The 21,285-nt window shown below is 44.0% G+C and overlaps 1 protein-coding gene across 2 annotated transcripts in view; it reads left to right on the forward strand.

The window, feature by feature from the left end:
- Positions 1-21,251, forward strand: part of LOC120948632 (protein similar) — a 113,918-nt gene extending 92,667 nt beyond the window's left edge. For both annotated transcript variants that reach the window (XM_040365202.2, XM_040365201.2), the window contains exons 9-12: positions 3,717-4,575; positions 7,490-7,971; positions 18,798-18,900; positions 18,981-21,251. In XM_040365202.2, the coding sequence (XP_040221136.2) occupies positions 3,717-4,575; positions 7,490-7,971; positions 18,798-18,900; positions 18,981-19,594 (2,058 nt within the window). In that variant the 3' untranslated portion in view covers positions 19,595-21,251. The remainder of the gene's footprint in view (positions 1-3,716; positions 4,576-7,489; positions 7,972-18,797; positions 18,901-18,980) is intronic.
- Positions 21,252-21,285: the final 34 nt, after the last annotated feature.

The following is a 21,285-nucleotide window of genomic DNA, read 5'->3' on the forward strand; positions in this document are numbered from 1 at the left end:
GCTAACCTTCCACCCCACGAAGCACGTTGACAACCGGACTCAGTAGAAGAATCGATACCAGGTTGCCCTAATCAGGAGTGATTAGTGGAGAGGAGGGGGTGCCATAGTCGTAATCTAGCCTTTTACCCCTCCCCGTATAGGTCAAAATCTGAAGTTCACGCCTTAGGCTTGAACGCTCTGTTCAGATAGGTTAGATCGGGAGAAGTACGCACAACTGTCCACTATCAGACCCAGTGCCTTTTCGCCCGTGCGCCGTACAGTTGTAGTACGAGCATTACTACCAAGATCACACCATAGCGTGGCCGAAGCGTGTTGTGCGGTATGGCTATGGTTTGTTCTACGTAGTGTTTTTTGTTTGTTGTTTTTTTTTGCTTGCATGATGCTTTCCCGTTTCCGCTATCGCTCAAACGTCCTAGTCACCTACGGTTGAAACCCCCCGCTCGGGAGCGGAGAAAAGGAATCAACATTCGCTAACACAAACAAACAAATAAAGACTCACACACATACATACACACTCCTGCACTCATAGAATGAGGTGCAATTGCGAGATAAGGCATTTTCCCCACTCACACGATGTCAATTAGCTTATCTGCCGACAGTTTTTGTTGATTTCTTCCACTGCCCCTACCCCATGCTATGTGTATGTCGTTAATGGTTACTCTAGCCCAGCTGTAAATGATCGATGGCATGCGCCCATTACGGAACCGCCGGGCTTAGCCGGGGGGGCTGACCTGATCGTACCTCGTGCATGCATCGTAGCATTCGTAGTGATGAATCTAGTTTGAAGGATTCGCATGCATGTAACATTGGTCAGGGACGGCATCCCAAGCGAATGCAGCTTCCTCACCGCATGTTACCAGCAGCAGGAACTTACGAGCTGCCCCCTGTTGCCAACGAATTGTACCCCCGAATTGAAGCTTGATTATCTACAGCTGATTATTTTTCACTGTCAAGAACAAACACGATCCACCATCCACCCCGGGGTCTCGTGTGGTCACTGTACGATAGCAGCACAGGCCGCGGGGGGACGCTGCGCTTATCGGCGATGTATAAGGTATAATTCCCGGCCGTTTTTTTTAAGGCCCGGGAGAGATGCCGCCGGTTTCACGCGTTGCGCTGCTGATGATGATGGCTTGCCGCCTTATCGTCGAAACTTACTGCCCGATGACACACTTCATCGCATGATTACTGTTCCCGGAGCGCGCTGCCAGCCTATTCGCGCGAACCAGATACAGTTGACCACGCTCGTACAAGGTGTCAGCAGTGGGGCATTAAAAATAGCATGGCTCCATAGATAGTGTACGAAAGATTGGTACACTTTATCGCCTTCACTGCTTACTTCGATCGTAATCCAATTGGTGGTGGAAGGACTCTATCATGCTACAAGAGAGTTTGATTGACGAGTTCTAACTTTAAAAACCGTTGAGGGCGTGGATAACACGGAATAGCTTGTGGACTGCACGGGAATTTTATGATTCCATCTGAAGTGGAAAACAATTCTACTAGCCGGGCACAAGCTTCCTACTTGCAGTACTGCAATAGTTGCGTGAGCAGCTGATTGCCTCATCCCAGCTATCGTTTTGCTATGGCCCTAACAACGGCCCCATAAAGCGGACACTTGGAAGCTCCTTATTTGCTTGTAGGAAGTGGAGTAAAATATGCGACATTGACCAAAATGGAGCGTACAGTATAGATCCAAATGCTTTCTCAAGGCGCGTTTTAAGTACAATGCTCGGCCTCTGCGATGTTCAAACGTTAAGCTTCACTATTTGCCATCGCTCGGATCATTCTAGATTATCCGACCAAACAAAACAAAAAACACGTACACACACACACACACACTAGTCGGCGACAAGTCGCAAACACCGGAGGCATTAGTGCTGGCGGTGGTACATTCAATTAGATATAATTAATACATCTCGTGGACACTCCGGTGGCGCTGTACGTCGTGGCAGCAGTACGTTTCGAGGGTAAAAACAATTAGCGCTGTTGCGTTTGGTTGTACTATTTGCTTTAGTTTTTTTCTTCTTTCCTGCTCCCCTCGCCCTTAACTTATGGACGTTTCAAGTTCGCTCTTATTGGCTGTACCTGCGGTAGCACCCGCAGGGCTACCCGTGCACTAACCGCCACGATGTCAAGTGGATGCTTTTCCCCACCAGTCAGTGCGTGCCACATGCTGCATATTGTCGGGGCCTTATGTCTCTAATTGTTTTTCTCGTAGCGCACCACCTACCAGACCGAGTTCTCGCATGATAGATGGTTCGCTCATTTAGCACGAAATTGTGAAACGGGCTTACTTTAGGGCAGTTGTTATATTTGCTAGGGAGTGGCCAAACTTATCGACCTGGTAAAAATAGCCAGAATGTGCGAAGCCTTTTTTGTCTCTATATTTAAGGACACCCCATCTTTCGCTGAATGAAATTCGCTTACTTCCTTTCGATCCCATAATGACAGTCTCGTTAGAATCTCTGTCCCAATTTCCACACCGTAACTCATTTAAATTGCTAATAGCTAGCATAAAAGCTGTGGGGGCAGAAACAAAGGGTAGCGCACCATGAAGGCGGAGAGGCGGTCTTCCAACCGACCCGCTTTTCCACCACTGCATTTATAATATGTTGGCTAGCCATTTTCTCCGACCGGCGTACCTATGTCACTCGGTCAAATTACCTGCGAATATCACAAAGAACATCTTTCCACACGTTATTGGGTATACCTTGAGGGACTTTCAAACCACCGTTACGAGCAAAAGGAAAACACACACACACACATACAACAGAACACGAAATCCACCACCTGGCGTGTCGAAAGCACACGTGACGAATATTCGCAATTTGTCAGATTGTCGTTCTCCTGTTCACACAATCCCGCCCCACGCAGTCTATAACCTTTGCTCTAGTGATCCGGTGCTCTCCTCGAGCTGCCGGGCGAAAGCTCTGCCCAAAATACGACTGTCGATACGACGATAGGAAGAAAATCAGTACGAAATCGGGATGGGGGGAGGGAAAACTTTGCCCGTGTTTGCTGCGGGTGAAACAAAAAATGGAGAAAGGCAAAAAACAGGAATGCTGCTCCACTAGCGAACTTGCCGAGTGTTCGAGGGCCAAATGGGGCAAAGGATGCTATGTTACGAGTGCCAAAATCCTCTTAAAAAAGGGTTACTCACGAGCCAGTGCTGCAGTGGGTAGTGGATGAGAGCGAAAGTTGGCTGCCATATCGTTAAAATTCAGCACACATCGGAGGACGTGGGAGTATTCGGTGGGCATACCGTTGTCGCCTGCGTCCTTTTTCTTTTCTTTGTGTACCAGTGTAAGAAACAAACCGAAGAACAAAACCAACTGTGTGGACGAAAATGAAAGCGCGAATGGCACGTGAGTTGCTTCGTCTATGACTTTTATTTTTCCTCAGAACTTTTTCTCCAATTCGTACCATTGGAAGCTCGGTGGTTCCGTCGTATCCTTTACGTTGCCCCCACTACACACATACACACACACAGAGAGAAAAACTGAATTTTGGAAAGCGTTTGATTTTAGGGTTGTTCTTGCCTCTTGCTTTGTTTTATTAAGTTTACGATCTTTGATTTCCTGCTATTGGCATCAGTCAAACACTAGTTCGCCTTAGGGTTGCGGTCTGTTGTCAGCCGGAGTGGGGTGAACGAATTTTACAAGCCTATACATATTTATTTTTATATTTTTACTTTCTCTTTTCCACACACGCAGAGTCCCGAAAGCAGCAGCCTGCCGTCGCTGTGCAGTCCGAACGGTTCGCTGCCGGAAGATGAACTTGCATTTATGAGCCTTAACATGGACGAGCTCGACCTTTCGATGCGGGCACCGTACATCTCCATGAGCGAAGTGGACGATCTGCCACTGCTCACCTCGGACGACCTGCTGTGGGGTGTGCCGGCGGCCGCGATCGAGGGTAACGCGACCGGCACATCGATCAGTGCGTTCGGTCTTTCCGGGAAGTTCTTCATCAAGGACGAGTTCACCGCAATCGGGTCGGCCGCGAACGGAACCGAAACCGGCAGCTCATCTCTGGCGGACCCTTCAGCCGCTTCATTGCCGCACACAGTACAACACTCCCTGCCGGTGGACAAAGAGCACAGTCTGCTGCTCAGCGCGGTAGTCGACACGATTGCTGCGAATGGTGCCGGCAGCGTGGCCGGCAGCAGCTCCGGTTCGAACGACCTGCCCACCACAAACAATAGCAATAATGACAGCAAATCAACTGCACCATCGGCAGCATCGTCCGCTGCGTCGATCGACTCTAGCCTGGCGGCACTGCTGTGCGGGGGTAATGTCATCAGCATACAGTCGGACACGTCCAACCTATCGCAACAGCAATCGATCGGCAATCAGCTACTGATATCGCACACCAATGCCGGAAGCCAGCAGGAACAGCGCCACAACAACCAACCGCAGCCACAGCAATCGCCCCTCCAGCAGCAGCAGCAGCAATCATCGCTGAACGGTTCACAACAACGGCAGCAGGAGGCAGGTCCGAAGCGCATCAAGCTTTCGGAACACAACCTCCTGCCCCACTCCATGGTTGTGCTGCCGGCGAACGTAAAGCTATGTAAGTCGTGCTAGTCCGTTCGCGGCGGATAATCCGACGAGAAGGATTGGCACAGCAATGTTAAAGGCGTGCACACATTCTGTACTTGTTAGTCAGCTTTCAATGCATTAAGGCCGTTGTCGCAAATGTTTTCGTCGAATGTTCCAAACAACATTACACACTCGAACCGGATAAAACCCAGACCGCTGCATGGTGTGGTTCCGCACGATTGCTAGAAACGTGCACAGGCGCTTGCCTTCTAATTAGCAATCGCTGCATCTTGCCGATCGCTTCCAGAATAGTTTGCCACCACACCACCGTGTTAATTGAGGAACAACGCAGCAATGTATGTCAAGTGAGCTAAATGAAGCAGCACGCTGGAAGAAAAGGGTACAATTAGGCGGGGCACGTTATAGCAACCCCGAAGCAAACAGTCGTGTGATCATTTGTTGTGCTCATTTGTGCTCGAGATTATATTGTACAATCCGTATTGAACAATGATTGGCACGCTTGTCTCTCTGTCTAGTCACAAGCATCTTCTCATCTTACACTTAATGCTAGCGCAAAATATGACCTTAACTCGAGCCACCGCTGCTGTCGCACGGTCTTGGCCGACGATCGTCGTGTTTGTATTGGTACCAGTTAATGAAGAAATTGTATCTCTTCATTAGTATAATTAACCACAGGCCGCCGTCGTCGTCTTTGTCGTTGTGTCCCGCCCGATACATCACGCGATATGCCATCAACTTTTTGCGACCACGTGTTCACAAGCCATTAAAAAAGCATATCGCAGTCTATTGTGCGAGCAGTCCTGTAGCGGTACAAAAGTAGCTTCTGGAATGCCAGTGTGAACCATGCGCGCACCGTAATATTGAACGCAATTTCTTTGTGCTGGTGTTCCTTCCCTCACTTCCCTCATTGGTTTGGGTTATGGTCTCCGAAAGGGCATCCCATCAATTCATGCCGCTGATTTACAGATGCCGCCGCCGCTTCGTACAACTGATGCGAACTACACGAGCGCGCGCGCGATTAAAGTAAACGTGGGAGGCTAAAAATAGTGCCCAAATAATGATGGAGCATCAACATCACGAGCACAAGAGATCAGTCAAGCGCGGTTGCCTTCCGTGCCGTGGTTCGCTTTCGTCTAGCGTAACTCAAGACACACGTATAGCGCATCCACCGGTACCGGGGGGGTATCCGCACACCCACGAAACCGGCTAGCTTCCCGCGTGATCGAACCCCCGGCTTCCCGTCCCTCCGGTGGTTCGGAAATACTTTTCAAGAGCTGCTGCTTAGTGCATGAGAGCCGGTATCATCGGTATCTGCCGTACCGATGTTTGTTTTGGTGGACGCGGTTTAACCGCTTCAGCTTAATTTCTTTCTTTTGTGAGCGGGTAATGTGTGGTTCGGTGGATTGGAAGGAATTTATTAGAGAATGAAGCGAACACTCTTTCTCTTGCATGATCTTTTATGTGTGCGGTGGATTCATTCTTTAGACGTCGTGAAGTGTAGATGTCTGTGACCGGACAAGTATGGAATACACTTATGTAAATCTGTATCCCCTCACAGTCAACAACACAAAAAAAAAACTTGGATAGCACGTTGATAGAGCCAGCTATGATAGGAAATGGACAGGTATAGTGTATTACACAACAAAACAAAACCCTAGACGTGTGCAACAACACACCAGACGATGACAATGACGACGACGACGACAGGACGTAACACAGGTACATCTCATCTGCCTGCGCTATCCCGAGAGATATTTCCGAAATGCACGAGTTGCAACGTGAGATTCTGTTCTTTCCCGTCCTTTCCCGGAGGTACGGCACCGCAGCTGCAGCTTCCTCCCAGAACCTGCCGTGATGAAGTGCTGCTTGAAAAGCGAAAGTGAAAACACCGAACACACCGAAGACAAAAGGTTTTGGTAGTGGTGACGATGGTGGTGGTAGAATGTAGCGTGTGTGTCGGTGGCGTGACACTCTCTCAAGCCTCCTCCGTTCGGGCCGGAAGATCGTAATCGGGGTGAGCCGGGGTAGCCATCAAAGCCGCTTGAAAGGCGGTACGAAAATAAAACGTGAAATTCTTTTTATATCACCATAATGCTCCCTTCTCTTCTAACACACCAACTCGCACGAGAAGCACTACCAGCGGCACCAGAACGGATCGGCTGTGTGTGTGTGTGTCGGTACGGTTGTGCGAGCAGATAAGGCTTTGCGAGCGAATGGCGACAGGTCTCTACCAAGACTGCTTGCTCGAAGCTGAAATCGATCGCAAAAAAATGCCAACAAAAACAGGGAAAGAGACGCTGATACTACGTGCCTGTCTTGTACCCACCCTCCCGGTGGGGGGGACGTTTCTGCAGCGATTCCGCTTACCACGATCCACACGTCAGGCAGCAAGGAAAAGCTGATTGGAATCCCTCGGCGCGCTCATGCTTGCCTTCTTTTTGGGGGTGTTTTCGCTTGTTCCTAACGCCAACGTGTAGCATTCATACCGGTCGAAGTGAAGCCGAAAGACTGAAGTAAGGAGGAAAAAAACAATCGGGAATGGCAATAAAAAGTTCATCAACACTGTTATTTTTAAAAGGCGTTTCCCCCCGCGAACGCGTGGCGATGCATCCGTTACGGCTGGTCACATGCAGTGCAATGCGCGGCAAAGATAGAAATTTATATGTGCTTAAGTGACATGTTTTTTTTGGTTCCTTCACTAATGTAAAATGGCTGACGTCAGAAAACATAAACAGAATTAAATGCATTGAAAATTTTTACCCCACGACGAGCGGGTGGATCGAGGAAGCAATTACAAACAGTACAGAATGTCGCGCGCAAAAGCGCCATCCGGAGGCTAGCAATTACTTTAAGTGAATTGTATTGATTTATTTAAAAGAAAAAAGGAATCTCTTTAACTAAATTATCACTCACCTCTTTTTTAGGCGATACTTGGAAGTTCGACGATCTGCTACAGCTAAACGGCGGCAGTATCAGTATCAATACAAAACCCGGCACACAGCAGCAGCAGCAGCAGCAGCAGCAAGCGATCGTGCCGCAGACAAACATTATCGCATCGTTCGTCACGACCGCCGTCAAAAAGCCCTCCCCGACCGGTGTCAACGGTAACAATAAGCGCACCCTTGCCGGTGTTAGCGAATCTGCCGACGACACGGCCGCCGGCAACAATTGCAAGCGTCTCAAATCGTCCAGCGGCGCCGGTCCAGCGCCGTCGGCACCGCAGCTACTGCAGCAGCTAATGGCACCGTCGCCGGTACCGCAGAAGCTCAAGTCCAAGTCGCGGTCCGCGCAGGACGGTGGGGCCGGTGGCCGCTGGCCGAATGGGCACGCGGGCGGCAACGCGGGGCTGCTGCAGGAACAGTCGGGCAACTCGGTCCTGATGAATCTGCTCGTCAGTGGGTGCGATGTAAGTGCGGGCTACAGTTGCTTTCCCCGTCCCAGCAAAGCGGCCAAAGCATAGTAAAGAGCAGAGCGGTGCAGCAGGGCACTTGCGGGAAGGACAGTAGACAGGTGGCAGGCGAAAATGTCTAGCAAGCGTCGCATAAGGTTCCAGCGGGGGACTGTGGCGTTTGGCGCCATTTCGTTGCGTGCAAAAGTTGAACCCCGCGGAAGTGTATAGGGTAGTAGTCGGCATAGCTTGTAGACACAGGACAATGGAAGCGGTGTAAATGCGTAAACGAGAGGAATTAGGAGGACGACTAAAACTCTAGATTACATGCTTAGGGTGTCGAGTAGCGGAAGTGGAAAGAAGAAAAAGAACCCAATTACTGTGATAGTTGATATAATTTATAGTTTAAAGATAACTGAACTGAATCTAGCGACCGGATTAAGGGCGGACGTATTGTTGGGCAGGAATGACAAGGCGGTTTTGTCGTGAAAAACTCGTCATTATTTTTTTTCGGTTAAGTGAAACGCAAATGCATCCAGGGAATTGTGTGCATGTGCGCATGCGAAAGAAACGAAGAGAGAGAAAGAGAGAGCGGAAATAAAACAAAAAGAGGGTAGAAGAGGAAAATCCGCTCAAGGCAATGGCAGCAGCGTGCACTTATGCGCGGCTTTCCCCTTTTCAGCGATGCATAGTGAGATGCGTTTCGGGCATCATCGGACAAGCGTTACCACCATGCTGCTTCACTTTCCGTTTGTGTACGAATTGTCTTTTGCTTGTGTTTTGGGGTTTCGCTTGTATCTTTCCAGCGCACAGTCCCAGCTGCGCACGTGGGGTGAGATGTGCGTTGCACCAAATGGTAGGAAAGCAGCAGCAAACCTTGCATATGCAGCATATGCAAACGCGCAAAGTGTTTTGTTTTTGTTAGTTGTTAAATAAACACTTGTTTTACTTTGTATTGTTTTCTGGTTGTTCTTTCAAAATGTATGCTTTTTTTGTCACTAGTGTAAGTAAGTTTACTAGTTTCGTTTCCGTTGTTTAGTTTGTATTTGTTTGAATTATTATTTATACGAACCGTACCGACCGAGGTGCTTTAAGCCGGTTAGGTACTGAATTACATAGACTCGCAACAGTCTGATCTTTATCAGAAACGCGACCGACAGAGAGGAGGCGACGAGCGAAGGGGCAAAAGAATGAATTTGTACACGTACGCGGTTTTGTTTGTTTTCAATGTCTTGCTTGAAACTTTGATAAATGTACAAACAAACCCTCAAACAAGAGGTTGGCAAAGAAAACAGCACCCTACATCAGCCATCAGATGGAAAATAAGGGGACACATTTCAGCCGTTTGTTACAAAAATTACTCGTGAGCTCCAAAGGTACAAAACAAATTACAAAAGTTGTAACAACTAAAAAGTGTAACACAGAAGATGAATACAAAAAAACCCCAGAACAGCGGTTAGCATACGGGAGAACGATTCGTTGCAATACGCGAAATCGTTTCTGCTCGTCGTTTTGCTTGCGTTTGTTGTGTACAAAGGAACAAAGGTGGAAGCTTTAATTGAAGGGTGTGATTTTTTGGGGGTGGTGCGCGTATACAATATATTTAATGTAAGCGAAAACAAAACAAAAACAAACTTGATACTCTTTATTTTAGTACCTTCGGCGAAAGCTGATAGGTGAGAAATTGCTTGCATTCTTCTTGCAAAAGACAACCTTCTTAACCCCCCCCCTTTTCTGCCTTCTGAAGGCCGATTGTACACACAACGTTGTGAAAGTAAAAAAGTCCAAGTTTAACTTGTTTGTTTATCAAATGTTCTTCTCATTTTCTTTGCTGTGATGCAAATTTGCTCTTGCATGATGCTGTATGTAAAATTGAAACGCGAATCATTTTTTTCCCGAAAAGCGATACAAACTGTTCTTCAACGCCAACACTTTCATCCATTGGTTAGTGAGGACAACTCTACCCGATAATAGAGCCGATAAACGCTTCATGTGTTAGTCATACATGCCCAATTCTGGCGTCGTTCTAGATCGCTGCAATCACATACAGCCACCAGACCAGTAACGAACAGCTGCTGCTGATGCTGCTGCTAACCTATATCTCGTTCAACTTATCGACCTATCGTGGTTGGTTAAGCTTTACCAACACTTTACTAGGAGTGTGTAAAATGAACCACTAATAGTAGACGTATAATGTGCAAAAGCAGCATCAAAAATCATGCAACAACCCATATAGAAGAACCGTTAGATATACACGAATAATAAAACAATGGGTTAAAAATGTAAAAAATAAATACAGTGAATCAAACTAACTAGCAGTAATCCTCGTTACGGAAATCGCATTAAACTACTTAGTATGGGTATGATTAAACATCTTTGTACAATAAAAACCAATAAAAGAAACTTCATCTTCTTCCCGCCCGTCCTCTGCGGGGCGGCGGGAGTCGATGATAGTCCAGCAAAGTTATAGTTATTGAGCTGTACAACCCGTTAGAGGCAGTTTATACAATATTAAGAAAACACAAAACAAAAAGAAACCATATAAACACAAACATTTGAAACCTATTACCTCGAAAAACGAAAATGACACACACAGCAATGAACAAAAGTAAGGAACAAACCGATATACCTCTGATACATACACATACTGGAAAAAAAACCCTTCACATACACAGACACGTTTTGGCAATCGAACCCTGTAACTCGGATACAACGCATAGTAGTGAAGCATTTAACCGTGTGTAATAAATGCACGTGGATGGGACAGGACTGTTGGCATGGATAAGAAAAAGAAATTGAAGGGAGGGGAAAAGTGAAGATCATCTACCAGGCGTCTCCATCGGCTGACCGGCTAGGAGCCAGTTAAAAACACTTGCTTCAATTGTTCGCTGTTTTTGTTTACAAAGCGGTACGCAATTTATCAAGCGCATCGTGTTGGCCCGCTGGTACTGCACACAGCGCACAGTGTGCCATGACGGATCACACAATTGCCGTATGCCAACGCGGTGGTGGTGAGGCTGTGCTCACTAAAATTAGTGAATATTCCATTCATATCGTAAGACTCGCATTTCAATATCACCACAACCCATGCACTGCATTCGCTGCTATGTTTTCATTCGCTTTTTGTGTTCTTTCTTCTACTTCCCAACCGAGGGGTGTGTCTGTTGTGTCAGCCCTGCAAGAAGCGAACTGCGCGAGCAACTACCACCACTGCACCAGTGAATGGTGGCTTCGTAGTGAACCCCTGAGTGTTGGGAATGGCGTATTTTTAGCGTGCAAACCCCGTTACGCCTCTTCCCCGTGTTATATAATTAGCAGAGCGTACTTCGCGTCCTGCTGCAGTGGTGCAAAGTGCAGCATGCATCATGCATCCGTAACTGAGGCGACCTTTACGGAGAGGTTGTTGTTTGTGTGTGTGCGGCAGCAGTTGCATCTCGCCACGGTGCATACCATTTCGACACGCTTCGTAATGGTTCGCTAAACTGCGTCGCTAAATCTTGTTTTGTCAGCTTGCCCGCACTCTATACCAACTGGTGGGCGCGGAATGGCGTAGTTGGTGTGATGGTCCTTCACCGTTTTCGGTTGTTTTTTTTTTGCTTTTCTGGTTGCTCGTTTACAAGATGTGATGGGTGTGAAGAATGGCTTGCTGAGAATGTCTGAGGAAGAGAGAAGGAGCCGGTAGGAGAATATTTCATGCACTGCCAAAACCGCTAGGAAAAACAATAACAAACCAGAGCAATCTCCCGAACAACTGGAACAAACACAAATAAACAAACAAACAAACGTTACAATAAGCTTTAAAAACTAATTCTGAAAAGGAAATGACTTAATTATACTATAGAAGATGTAACGCGGAACACTTACACCGTAATCGAAATTAATCAAAACTAACTATAAATGGTAAAAAGGTAGAGAGAGAGTGAGAGAGTAAGAGATACCACAAAATCAACACCCTTGGACACATAAAGAAACATAACAATACACAACTGATTTGAAAAAATGAAGAATGAAAAATGTTCATGTACTGATTGAAACCGGCCTCTCCGAAACAATAAGCAAAAACAAATATGAATAAATCAACAAATAAAAAAACAAGCAGTTTAAAAAAATACACGCATTAAACATTATATTGGAGCTTGTTTCGTAGAATCATGTAGAATAAACAACAACAACAACAAACCAACAACATGTCCATCTTTGTGTAGGACGTACACTTGCACTTCCTTCAAAACCATCATTAGTAACCCCATTGGCTAGGATCACTCAACTAGAGGCGTACGTTGTAATAATGGTAATGAATGCATGATGTCATGGCCTCCTAAGCGTTTAGAACGAGTGACGTGCGGACGAGTGACGTCGTGACGTTTATGGCAGCAGTACACTATTATCAGTGATATATTTAAGCGGAATATTATCCTACAATCGTGTAATTGGCGATCATAACTATTAAGGCATCACACACTCCGTAGAGTTCGTGGACCGACCTCCTCTGACAAAATAAGGCGCGAAAGGAAGAAAATGAACCTCACGCAACAAGGCGATGCAAATGGAAAAGTTCAAACTTTGTGCAAACAAAACTATTACATATATACACATTAAATGCATGCATGCACACACTACTGCAAGAGCGAGATGAGAATATGAATAAGGTGTAAAAAACTCTCTTCAACCAGGGGTGGACACGACGTGACACGGACCTTTTTGTTTTGCAATGATCGTTCTATTCTGACTGATGTGTGTGGATGCAATTGCGGTATTTTGCGATCACTCAGTTCCCCCTTTTGAACACGAAACCAATCGCAGCGGTACAAAACGGTTGGGAGAGAGAGAGACGGTAGGGAAATGGGAAAAGGTAAACCGTTGAGAGCAAGCAAAAGTGAATAGCTGTGGTGTTGATTGTTGGCAATTATGGTTAGGATAGCACATGATATGAGCAGGAAGAGAGCAGATATATACATATAGATATAGCAAAATGGTGGTATTGTTAAGTGCAAACAGTGGCAAAATGGAAACGAAACATGCTTATGCGGGAACGGGACACCGATATATACACATACATATACAAGGGATACAGAAAAGAAAGCACACCAAATGCTGCAGTGTTGTTTGTTTAAGTGTTGTTTACATCTAAAGTGGCTAACGAAGGGGAAGATGAGAATGGGAAACGGAAGGGTAGAGGGGGTAGAAGGGGGATGGGGGAGTTTCGGAAACATAAAATCCGACTATATATAACACCACGGAAAAAAAGGGGAGCGGAATGGAAGACGGTGGCAAAAACAACCAAGAACGGCGGGTGCAGAAGCATGTACGGCACATGGCAATGCATGCGAACATTAGTCAAATTATAGCATTAAAAAACTGAGAAGGAAAAGTAAAAGAATAACGCACACACATCTTTCCTAGTTATTTTTTTCCTATCTCCTACCTTCATAACACACCGGTAGCCCATTAACCCGCATCTCTTATCGAAATTGATAATTAAAAGCTGTCAAGCAATAATACCTCACTCCTCAGTACAAATTGATTCAGTTGTTGGGTAAGAATGCCATTTTAAACAAAACAAAAACAACACTAGTACAATTAGTTGACGAAGTTAGTTTGGCAATTTTAGAAAGCAACGTGTTAGTTACTGTCCGTTTGAACATTTGTTTTTTTACAGAAACACGCAGACAGTTATTATCGAGAGTAATATTTAAAAAAAACTGAATTTAACACAAAATAAATGAATACCTCTACATCAACTTCACGTTAAGTGATTGTTTTATCCTTCACTTCACAAAACACAGTATATTTAAAACAGAAAAAAACCAAAATGCAAGGAAAAAGACGTAAATTTTACACTTTGGTGCAAACAGCAAAAGAAACCCAAAATCAAAACAGAACTGATTAGGCAAGTCAAGGCAAAGTGAAGGCGTTTGTATAGAATCGCAAAACGGTTGTTTTATTGTTGTATATATTGTACGTATGTATATGTGGTACAGGAACGAAATGTATTGTTAAAGTCTGGATTTTTTGCGGAACATTTGAACGCGTTTGTTGGTGGCAGGGTGCGAGCGGCCGCGAGAGGTTCTGGGAATTCTCTTTTTTTATTTTCTTTGGAACATCCCGGTACAGTGCGGGTTTGAGGCAAGAGACAAGAGGCAACAATGGGCGTATCGGGGGCCTATTGCAGTGCGTAGTCATTTTTGACTGCCCGAGGGATTCGAGTGAATCGTTTTGATCACGTTTTGACAACTACCAAAATACACACTCATTTTACCACTCTCGTTCCACGCGGTGGCACATCTTTTGGGCCGTTGAGATAATGGCTTCTAGGGGGAGCGGTAAATATCGTTAAAACCAATCGCTTAGCGAAACAATAAAACCGTATAGAAACAACCACCGAAAACAGTGTGCGAACGGGAAGAACAGAACAGAGAGTAGGAGCGAAGTGACCGTTTTGTAAGGCCCCGGAATGCAATTAATGGTGCAACGAATGGTTCGCTAGGCGTGAATAAATCAAGCTTTCCGTCCCTCTGGTTAGGATTTTACTTCGCACATTCAACAACAGAACAGAATGTGCATCATTTGTAGGTCATTCATGTTCGTTCTGATTCTTACACTACGCTGTTTACGTCCCACTATTCTCTTGATATTAGTTTTGGTTTTTTGTTACTTACTTGTTTGCCTAAAAAGCAATACAGCAAAGGTTCGAACAATCGTATGTAACTCTTTAAGGTATTATAAAATACATAGTTGAACAGTTTATTCTTCACCGTAGCCTAACCCCGTATTGAACGTAACTCCCAGCATGAATGTATATGGTATGTAACTTTTCTGATGCCAGTGTTGTGTAAGATACCTAAAATACTCTAGCATTGTAGAGGACACAGTTGTTTGTAAGAGCCTGCAACGGTCCACGTGTTGTGGGCGCGATATCGATCCATCAGCAATTTAAATGTCACCACAATTGGTACGCTAAAATCAAATTACAAGAGTTGTAGCATGACAAAAGTTACTACATTTACGAAGTAAAATAAAAGTAAACACATTCACTTACATCATACACACACCTACGCACACACACCCACACACACACACACACGTACTCATCATCATCGATCGGAACTGAGCGACGTAAGCCACTTTCTTACTCGCAAAGCTAAGTCAACAGGTTGGCGCGAAATGATAATATATAATATTTACATACATGGCTACATGTGACACACCCGTATCGAGCAGCAGCTCATGCAAATTATTCTCCCCTCCCCCAAAAGACTTAAGAGAAGAAAAAACTAATCATACATTAGTCGTGTAAGAATTTGCAAATAAAAAAAAATTGCATTTGGTGAAAATTTTACCCCAATCGAACGAAGCAAAAGACAGAGAAGAGAAACAAAATAAACGAACACTAAAAACATGGCAATGTAAACGTAAGCAACCAACCGACGAGAATAAAAAAAACACAAAACAACAAATAAACTATGCAATAAACGGATGTAACATTAAGAAAATCTGAAAGGAAAAAAAAGTAATACAATGTGGACAGAAAACAAACGAAGAAAATGCAACACAAGAGCAACACAATGAAAAACCGACACAAAAAAAGCAATCGAATAGCATACAAAAAAAGGGTACCACTACCACCACCCAACCACTACCACAGAGGAGGGATTCATCACAAACGAAACGGGGGTTCGGTGTGAGTGCAGTGTAGTATAACGTACGAATTAATAATATCCGCTATTTTGAAGCATAATACATAAATCCACTTACGCTACTCAATCGAGAACTTATCCTGTTAGAGGTTTTGCGAGAACAAACAAAAAATCCGGACAGAAAACGCTAGATAAGCTCAGCTGAAATGTGCATGTGTCAGTACGAAGGGAGGGGAGGAGTCAGGGAACGGGGTGTTTAGGGATAGAGAGCGAGCATAAAGGATACATGTAAACAGTGTGTGTAGGACTAAACTCTGTACTGGCGGCGCTCTGTGGGGCTGTGGAAGCGACGGGACTGAATGAAAGAAAATCCGTTAAATAAACGAACCGACGCAAAGTGATCCAAAATGGTGTCCAATATCTGGTGTTGTTCTTTCTCTTCCGATCAAATTTGAGCATGTTTTTTGTACTATTTTTTTTTTATTTTGCTGTATAAATTTTCAACCTCCTGTAGCAGCAGCAGCAGCAGCACACAACTACTAATACTGTGTCCTAATCCGTCAACTGAGATGCATTAGGCAAATCGTTGACCCTAAAGCGATGCCTCCTTTGATAGACATTTCACTGAGTGAGAAAGAAAGAGAACGAGAGAACGGGGGAGGAAGCGTGGAGAAAAATGTAGGTCATGTAACCAGACACGCTAAAACGAGCCTCCGACGTGAATGGGGTCAACGGCAACAGAATCCATCATGCCTACCACATTAATCCATCTCCGTTTGGTGTCGCCTTTGTGCTCGCCATCATCACCATCAGCCACTGCAGGACAAAGTGTCCTGCAGTGTTACACCATTTCTAAGCTAAGCAAACATACGCAATGGAGCGTTTCAACTGTTGACGTTTCAATGTTTTGTGGTTGTTTTTTCCTCCTCGTGATCAATATTTACCAGTGGCAAGCGGGGCATGCGAGAAGGGTGAAGAAAAGGCAACTGATGACGTCGTACGCTGACGTCACGCTGACGGATCGTGCATCCCTTTCTTTTTTTTTTTTTTTGTTCGTCCCTCTCCGGTATGATGGAACAACAAACAAAAACACAGTGGCAAAAGTAAGCCATGAAGTGCTGCAGCGGAATGGAGCGAAAATTGCGAGAGAAAATGAACGTTCGATTTTCCATCTCTCAAACAGTTTTTCCATTCTCTTGTTCTCTCAGTTTTTCCGTTCACTCGCTTCGGCGCCTTTTCCCTTTCACATAGGGAAGAACACGTGTAAACAGTTGAGCGTGAACAGTGAAAGTCAGCACGGTCCGTGCTCTCTTTTTGTTCCACTGACCTATGTGCATATGCGTTATGTAAGATACGACGGCGATGTTATCGGTAATGCTTCCTTCGGCCGTCGGGTGGACTACAGAACAAAAAAAAAACCTACCGTTTCATGCCACCTTGAAAGGATGTTGAACTTTGCCACGTGCAGGCAGTTAGGCTGCTTTATTGCGCCTGCCTCTTTTTACCTTTGTTGTCCCCTCTGTTGGGCGGGCAATATGTGGGGTATGGGTTCCGGATGTGAACCGCTCTTTATTGTCTGCCAATGTGGAGCCTTGGGAAAAAAAACTCAGATAGATAGGATTCGTGTAGCATCTTTTTTACGTTTTGAAGATAGTTTTTCTTTTAGTTGTGAAAAATATTGCAACGATTGTGGGCGACTGTTATTAAAAAAAGAGTATCATAAAATCGATGTATGTACGTACAGGTAGTTCTCGAGATTCACCGTACCTCTTATACGCGGTTTCGGAGATGCACGGTTTTCTAAACTTGACAGTTTTTTGAGCAAATTGTACTGATTTGACATATGTATTGTATTGTCAAATGCGAAATAAATTTCGTTCTGGTCGAATTCTATAATTCTTTCAAGAAGGTTAAAAAATGTAAATTACAGTCAGAATTATACATCAAATAATTAATTTATTGGCTAAAACATATCACATTAGGCAAAATTAAGCGTAAAGTCTAAAAAAGTGATATTTTTGCTAGATATCATACATTTCGACTTACGCTGAAACTCGACATATTTTAATGTATTTCGTTGATCGTTTGTAATTTGTTTTGGACAAGATTGTAATTTTGACATTACGCTACTTGTGATGTATTTTCCTGCATTAAATATAATTGATTTGAATGATTGAAAATCATTCGTTTACATTTACCAGACGTCTGATATAAACGTTGAGAGTTGAAGCCAATTAAAAATGTTGAGAACGATGGGAATGTTTTGCATATTTTTTTGTACTTAACATTGCTGTTTTTTTGTAATTTTGCATTGGAAATAGACAACATTCAACTTGCTTATTATTAGACTTTTATTTCCTTATAAATACTATACCGGGGTAAGAATTAGACGTCACATCATCTTCAAAAATCAGTTCTTAAAACATACATAAAATTTTACAGAGCAGGGAAAGATAACATTCTTTGTTTTGATTATGAATGTAAACTTTACATGATTAACTAAAAGGATAATTTAGTATTTGTAGCTGCTGCATTTATATGTTTTGGAAGCTACAAATCAAACAAAATGGAACATTTTCTTAGTTCCACTAACTTCTTCGTATTTGCTGCGACTACCGTAGTAGTCCTGCCCTACTTTAGCCACAGATATGGTTGGCCGTCTGGTGATTGGGGCCTGAGTGACTGATCGGTATTCACATAATAGGATTACCAGAAGACCTCCGTTCCAATCCAGTAATTTAAACTATTTTGCGGCATGGCGTATTACCATACGGTTGGCGCATGGGCTCGACCCAGAATAGTCGGAATAGTTTCCACACAGTTTCAATAACACCCAAGCAAAAATTTCTTATATTGTCGCCTATAACCATGCAATAATTTAAAAGTTGTCATTAGCTGAAATTTTTCAAAGCAAATCTCCATGTCTTAGGCAAAATAATATGGGAAAAACTCACAGAGACGTTTGTAATGTAATATTTCGTAAAAATCAGAAGATATTTAAAACTTAACTATCAACAAACAGAACTACCCTTGCTAGGACCAACATTGGATGTGCTGTGCTGCGTACTTTAATGATTTTACAAAAAAAAATGCTCAAATTCGAAAAGGAAGTAGAAAGAAACCCCATACAATTGGATCATCTTGACTCACGCGTTCTCGTCCTGTTGCACAAACTTACCTTTGGCTTGTTTGGTTTCATTTCCCCAGAAAACCATTCCACTGACACCACCGGAAATACTGATCGAGAACACGGACATGGTAGAGCTTTCGTCCGATGGCAACACCACCCGTCGTGACATGCTGTTCAATCGTAAGTATCTTCATTGAAAAAAGCATAATGCGTAAATCGCAGTTACTCACACTACAACCACTCCCTTCTTTCCCCTCCAGTTGGCGATGAGGACGATAATGGCGTGCTGTTCAGCTCGACCAACCCACTGATCGGTGGACAAGCACCACTGAACGATGCACTCGCACGTCCACTCACAATTCAGACGGAGCAGCAGCACGGCACGGCTTCCGGTGCTGAGCGTGGCTGTACCTCGGCCCAAGGACCGATCGGTGGTACACCCGGAAAGCTGTTCGGTGGTAGTGGCGCTTCAGCAACAGCCCCCAACAGCCAATTTTCGATGCTCGTTTCGCCCAGCCTACTGACACCGACCGATCTGGAGATATGGCGCGCCATCCAGCAGGGTCAGCTCGATCCGAAGAAGATTCCCTCCGGGTACGGGAGTGGTACGGCCTTCGGGGCAGCAGGACACATCCCGAAGTCTCTGTCCAGCACTCCGACCGCACAGCTGCTGTCGGCCGCCGACCTGCTCGGGGGCGATTGTGCCGGCGCTAATCTGCTCGCCGAACTGGAAAACGAGCTAGTAGGCGGTGGCGCTGCTGCAGGTTTGTCAGATGTCGGCGCGGGATCGAACAACGGTCGCAACGCAGCCTTTCGCACGATTGCTGCCACCGAGGAGGAGGGAGCGTTGCTGCAGCAGGGCATGCTGATTTGATTGATGGAGACACTTTAAGCCCCCTTGTTTTACGTATTTCGTTGTTCACTCTTCACACTTTGGCATTTCTTTCGTGGGGTTTCTTGTTTTGCATTCTGAGTTTTTATTCCGATTACCATTAGCCTGATAAGCCATTTCAATCTTTTCGAACGGGTAATTTTTTTCTCTTTTTTTACTATTATTTCCATATAACCGGTAGTCGTAGAGAAAAAGCACCGAGCAGAGCAGAGCAGTGCAAGAGAGTGGTACAATCTCGAAAATGCATTCTTTCTCCACAGAGACATGTGGCGATCGTAGGTTTCAGAAATAAGAAGTTTGCACAATTTTCAGTAATATAGTAACCTTTTAGTATGGAATGTGTTGAAAAACTCTTGAAAACAAAAGAGAAGAAAAAACAGAACAAAACAAACAAACTGGAAAACGAAACAAATCTACCTTCAAAAAAAAAGGTAAAAAATAGCAAACTTAATCAAGTTTAGCAAGGTTTCATAGAAGAAGAAGAAAAAAAACAAAGTTAAGAAAAGAGCTTATCAAATGAAATGAGAAAAAATAGATACCAATACAAGGTGCAACAACTGCTAACAGATCGGTTAGATATTCTTCAACAAAAACTATAACAATTTTGTGTGTGTCTTTTTTTGTTTGTACGTAAAAGTGTTACATTGAACAAATTAGTTCACTTAAAGATACTTTCACGTATTTTTTATCAACATTTCGTTCCCTTTCCGATTATCATGTAACTTTGCAAGTCTTTAAACACACACCCAAACAAGTAAATACCAGAAACAGTACAATACAAATCGAGCACTTGTAAACTTGAAACAAAGCCACAACTAGCAAGTAAGAAGACTACGTAACAGATAAACTGTGCAGTTTTTTTTATAATATCGCCTAAACTAATCGACAAAACAAACAATGGCAAATGACAAATGACATGCAGTTAAAACTTTCAGCCGACAGACCGACACACTGTTAGCGTAGCGAAAACAGAAATGTGGAAAAAAGGACAGTGAACAAAGAGTACAACTTTATATCGGTGTAGTAATCAGTAACTAATCAGCTCCACAAGTGTGTGTGTATGTAGCGTGTGTGTGTGTGTGTAGTGGTTCGAAGTAAAGAGCATAAGTCTCCAATCAATTCAATACAGTATCAAATTTAACCCCAAAAAAGGGGAATTCAAAATTTTACCAATTTAACTATTTTCTAGACAGTAATTTGGCATCGTTTTTGTCTTTTTTTTTTTTTGGTTTGGTATACTTACGTTTCGACTTTTCATTAATATTTTATGCACAAAACTGTATGCAACAATTATTATGCACTACACACACCACTGCAAGCTGCAGCACGTGTGGTTAAGCTAATTATGTGTAGATGTGTATGTAGATTCATAAGATGGTGGTAGAAAATTATATTTTTCGCTTTATAGATGTTTCACGTTATATGTTTTCCCTTCTTCTAATTTCTACGCGGCAATGTATGCACGAAATGTTTGATTTGATGAAATATTTCTTTACCCAAGCCGCTTTGTGGCGGATTAAAGAACGATTGAAATTACCTCTTCACACTGCAATGACCGCGTTTAAATGAAACTATTTTTTTGGTAGCCCTTCTATGTGTAAACATTACTATTTAGGAATAAAGATGAACAGGTTAAAAATGGGTATTTTTCTTTACCAAGAACCAAGACAAGA

The sequence above is a fragment of the Anopheles coluzzii genome, chromosome 2 (assembly GCF_943734685.1).
Source record: "Anopheles coluzzii chromosome 2, AcolN3, whole genome shotgun sequence".
NCBI classification, from domain to species: domain Eukaryota; kingdom Metazoa; phylum Arthropoda; class Insecta; order Diptera; family Culicidae; genus Anopheles; species Anopheles coluzzii.